A 4,695-nucleotide genomic window follows, 5' to 3' on the forward strand; every position below is an offset into this window, starting at 1 on the left:
CATAAATAATCGGTGACTAGTCGACTATCAAAATAATCGTTTGTGGCAGCCCTACTTTTGACCCCCTTGCCCTAGATGTTTTTGGGGAATGTAGCACTTAAAACAATATGGTAATTTCATTTTTGGAGGTCAACGTGCACGCGTGCATGAAATATCCATGGTCATAGAGACTAGTTAAAATATAAATAAAATACTTCTCTAGGGAGTTTAAGAAGGGCAGCAAGTAGCAGAAGAAGCAGAGTGAACTGGAGCAGTTTTTGTGTCATAAATGACACAAAAACTGCACATAATACAGTTATGTGCTGTAGATAGTATCAGGCTTTATGAATCCATAAAACCCAACATTATCTACTGCCTACTTTTGAACCTGAGGAATATCTAGGCATAAAATGAGGTATTTTGGTGTGCACTTTGTGAATAATCTCCCCGCTATCGCTCTCCTTTCACACTTCACATTTCCAAAAGAAGCAAGAAATAAACATCTACATCTACTATCTACACCTGGTATTAGAGCAGGAGAGGAGAATACATCATTTTATTCTTAGTTATTGAGTTCATAAATTAAGACTTTAGCTTCTGTGTATATGTTGACTCGCATACTCACATTCTAAAATACGTTATTGTGCATGAAGACTAAATATCTCATGTGGAGTAGTTTGCATTAAAACCATGCAAACTTTTTCATGGCTATAATATTGAATTAAATGTGATTAGGCATTTTCCTACTCCTCTTTGAGTAGGAAATTGGAAAAATCCTCCTCAGTATCTCACTCTTTTCTTTCCACTAGGTGGAAACTCTGATGTTTTTAGAAAATAAAAGAGGACTAAAAGTTAGAAAGCAATCACTTTCCACTTTTGAGTTGAACTCCTGTATACAATCACAATTAATGTCTTTTAATAAGACTCATATTTCTGATTTCCTTTCTACTTTGTCCTTTGTTCCTTTCATTGCACTCAAAGCTGCAGCACTCCCACTGGTAAAATATGAGTGCACAGTTTCTCATGGGTTTGAATTTGGGAGGCAGTGTAAACAGAGCTTGTTGACTGCTAAGCAAAGAGAAAGAATACTAAGTTGTTTAAAATTCAGATGGTGAGGATTTTTGCTAAATGCTGTAAACCGCTGAAAAAAAGTCAAATCAAAGTCCTTGTGTGTTTTTTGTGTGCCAGAATCAGTGTCAGAATCTGCCTTCAGGTTAAATTAGGAAACAGACAATTTTCAATTGTGAATATGATTAATTTTTCTTTTTTTTTCTCTTTTTTTTTTTTTTTTTTACATTGAAATAGTGTTAGCAGATCATTAATGACTTGTTTAGCCAGCAGTTCTGTACTTTCGTTAAAACCTTTTCAAGACAAAATAGGTTAGAGATGCAGGGGCAAAAAGTGAAAAGAAAATAAACAATGTCATTAATTTATAATACTAGTACATCAATGTATGCTATTGTTCAGCCTATTCCTGCTACTGGCTGGGTGACATGATGATATGATAATATGTGATACAGATAACCTTCCAAAGCTTAAGCTGTCTGCCCTTTGTGGTTGCTTGACTTGTGGTCTTATAGTAGTAGTTGGCAGACAATGAAACAAATACAGGCACAGAATTTTGTATGTTATATTGAAGTAATATTTATTTGTCCAAGTGACAAAATTTTAAAGAATCAGCCTCATACAAACTGTCTTTTGTACAAGACTGTAAACAATAGTTGCTGTAAATATGGATATTTTAAAATAGAAATCTGTACGGATTGATTTTTGTAGCCAGTTTGAAGCGGCATTATTAGAAATGCAGGTTGCTGGTTGACGTTGTCAGGAAACATTGTGTGGCAGGCACAACAGGAAAAATGGGTAACAATGGGAAACTATAAATATGGATAAACTCAAGATCGTCAGAAATCTGAACTAGGAAACATAAGATACAGAGAGAACATAAAGACAAAGAAAGATTCAAAAAACCATTAATTCAAAACACTGGGTCAACAGACCACATACCCTAACAGATGTGAGTGTGACTGATTGTCTGTTTCTCCCTATGGGAGAGCCTCTTGATCTCCATTATACGCTGGGATTAAGATAGGTTAAAAGCAAAAAAAAATACATGTGTTGAAAACTGTGTTAAACACAACCTTTTTTTTCCCCTTTGGCCAAATGCATGTAAATGTACTCATATTAATTTAGTACTTTTATAGTTTGAGCCCTCTAAGTAGATAATACTACCCACTCACGCATGTATTCATAAAATTCTTGGCAGTAAATTACTTTAATTGCTTGAGGGGAAGCTACAGTGGAAGCGTGTCTATCATGCTGTTTTTGAGGATTCTTTAGAAAAGTTTAGTCATATGTCTGCACTAGAATCTGGTTGAGGAAGTTTACTTTCTGTGGCCATTATTGATTAAACCCATACTTTAAAATTAGTGCATCATATTAAATCAATGCTACAAGGGTTTTTATTGTATGTTTTCTGTGTACATTGCATAAAAAATGTGCATTTTATTTGATTATACACTGTGCCATATATGCGCCAACACTGGAGAACATGCACCCCATGCTTTTCTATTGCTCTTTTCCTCTATAGTGCCATAAATGCCCCAAGGATGCCATTGACCCTACTGCTGCCACTGAAGTGGAAGTGACTGATGGTGCAACAAAAACTGTGACAGCGTAAATGGAGCTGATTCATTCAGTTGCAAAGCAGTGAGCTCCTGTTACACTGCCACCATTCAAAACACTTAAAATGTTGAATTTCCAGCTCTAGAGTGCAGAACTGAGGCTACTGAAAGTTAAAACTCCTAACTCACATGATGGACAATTGGCAGCCCAAAGCAGTTTTCTTTTTTTAACCATTAAGTCACTTACTTCATATGGCTTTGGCCTTTGTACATTCTCAGCAGGATTGAAACACCTATTATGAAAATACAGCAGATGTGTCATTCCGTGGAAACATTCAAACATCAGTCATCAGCTCCTGTATCAAAGCAGTATTCTTTGACTGCGGAAAGCATTCGGTTGTAATTGCAACCGACCACAACGATCCAGTTTCAGCCCATTATTTCAATCAGTTTTGAATATCACAAAGTGTGTGGGTAGATCAACGAAAGAAACCTGACGCTGCACAGTAAGTGCATTTGCATATTGAAAATAAGTCTTGTTCTAAGCTTACATAATTTCTGAGAACATAATTGCTATTCCAATTTCAGCGTGTCGCATCAGAATATTACTTCACAATTACATGATGAAATGCACATTAGAAATTGTGTTTCTAGTTTTTTTTCTGTTTCTATGTTATGACTGGTTGCCTGTCTCTCTGTATGGGGGACCTCTCTACTACTTTTTAAAAGTAACACAGTGATTCTTAATAAATAAATAAAAAACAACACATATCGTTTCTATTGAACTTGGTTACTATTATTAGTGTATAATCTAAAAGTAATCGTATTAAATTCAGCTGCACAATCCCCTCTCTCTACACTGTGTCATACCAGAAGTTCAGCTTTTATAAGCATCAGCACATTTTTGAATCATAAATGTAGCATGCAATAGAGTACATGTTTTTAGTTCAAAGAAACAGGGAAAAAATAAATTAATAAATACAAATTTGTCATTTAAAAAAATAAGTCTATACGTAGTGGGGAGGGGTTGATCATATAAAGTATGTTTTTGTGATTTCCATGAGTACTCCCTCATGGAAATCACTGAATCTTAAAAATAACCCTACTTTCAGTGTTGTTTTTGTTCCTTCACAGGTGTGCACTCGGGGATGTTGTCACACACACAGCATGGCTTAATCGGTCAAGTATACTGTATGCTGGAGAAGACAAGTGGTCGATTGATCCCAGAGTGAGTTTGGTGACTCTTAATCAAGAGGAGTTCACCATCAAGATTGAAAATGTGGACATGACAGATGAAGGACAGTATGTGTGTGCAATCCAGACAAGCAGTCGACCAAGAACCACCTCAGTTCACATCCTCGTCCAAGGTAATGACGCCAAGATAAAGACAGCTACAGCTGCTGATATGATACTAAATTCAACAATGAGTCCTATGTGAAATTCTAGTAAGTTATTGTTTTTTCCGAATGTGCTACAAGCAATGAGTCTCTGGTAATCATAAAAAAAATTAATTTCCTGAACTTATACAGACACCATAACTTATACCTGCTGCAAATTAGTTTTTTTGTTCATGACTATTGCAATTTTAAGCTATCTTCCTTGAATGTGACTTCAAGCTAAGATATTTTTAGAACCGCTTGCACACATCCATTTTTTTTTGTTTTGCTAGTATACTATCTATGACTTCTATCTAAAGCACCAGCATAGCAGAGCTGAAGTGGGGGAAAAAAAACATATAGAGTCAAAACAGGCCTTCAGTGCCTCTCTTAAATCTCATTTTCTCATTCATCGCTCCACTGGAGCAATGAGATGCCAAATGCCTTGCTCAAGGAATGAGAGGGGAGTGTGTTTCTCATCCGCTATATTAGGTAAGGTTAATGGAGAATACCAGGTGTTAAGATGCTTAGGTTATAATGATGTGTGGAGTTGTGATAGTCTCCTAATGGAATTCAGAACACATTGAGGTGCATTGGATTGTATACACACAGTGCAATGGGGCAGTTTAGAGCTATTTGATATGCAGATATGTAGCATGCATATATGTGTGTATATGTATATATGTGTATATGTGTATATATATGTGTATATATAT

At 35.8% G+C, this 4,695-nt stretch overlaps 1 protein-coding gene across 5 annotated transcripts in view; it reads left to right on the forward strand.

Annotated features, from left to right (window-relative positions):
- The window catches only part of ntm (neurotrimin), a 474,724-nt gene that overhangs the window by 405,678 nt on the left and 64,351 nt on the right, over positions 1-4,695 (forward strand). For all 5 annotated transcript variants that reach the window (XR_006052820.1, XM_014340760.2, XM_042212991.1 and 2 more), the window contains one exon: positions 3,738-3,970. Coding sequence is in view for 4 of the 5 variants with exons in the window: in XM_014340760.2 (XP_014196246.1) it covers positions 3,738-3,970 (233 nt within the window). In the remaining variant the exon portion in view is untranslated. The remainder of the gene's footprint in view (positions 1-3,737; positions 3,971-4,695) is intronic.

Source organism: Haplochromis burtoni, unplaced genomic scaffold (genome assembly GCF_018398535.1).
Source record: "Haplochromis burtoni strain Fernald_Lab_line unplaced genomic scaffold, NCSU_Asbu1 Contig_405, whole genome shotgun sequence".
NCBI lineage: Eukaryota > Metazoa > Chordata > Actinopteri > Cichliformes > Cichlidae > Haplochromis > Haplochromis burtoni.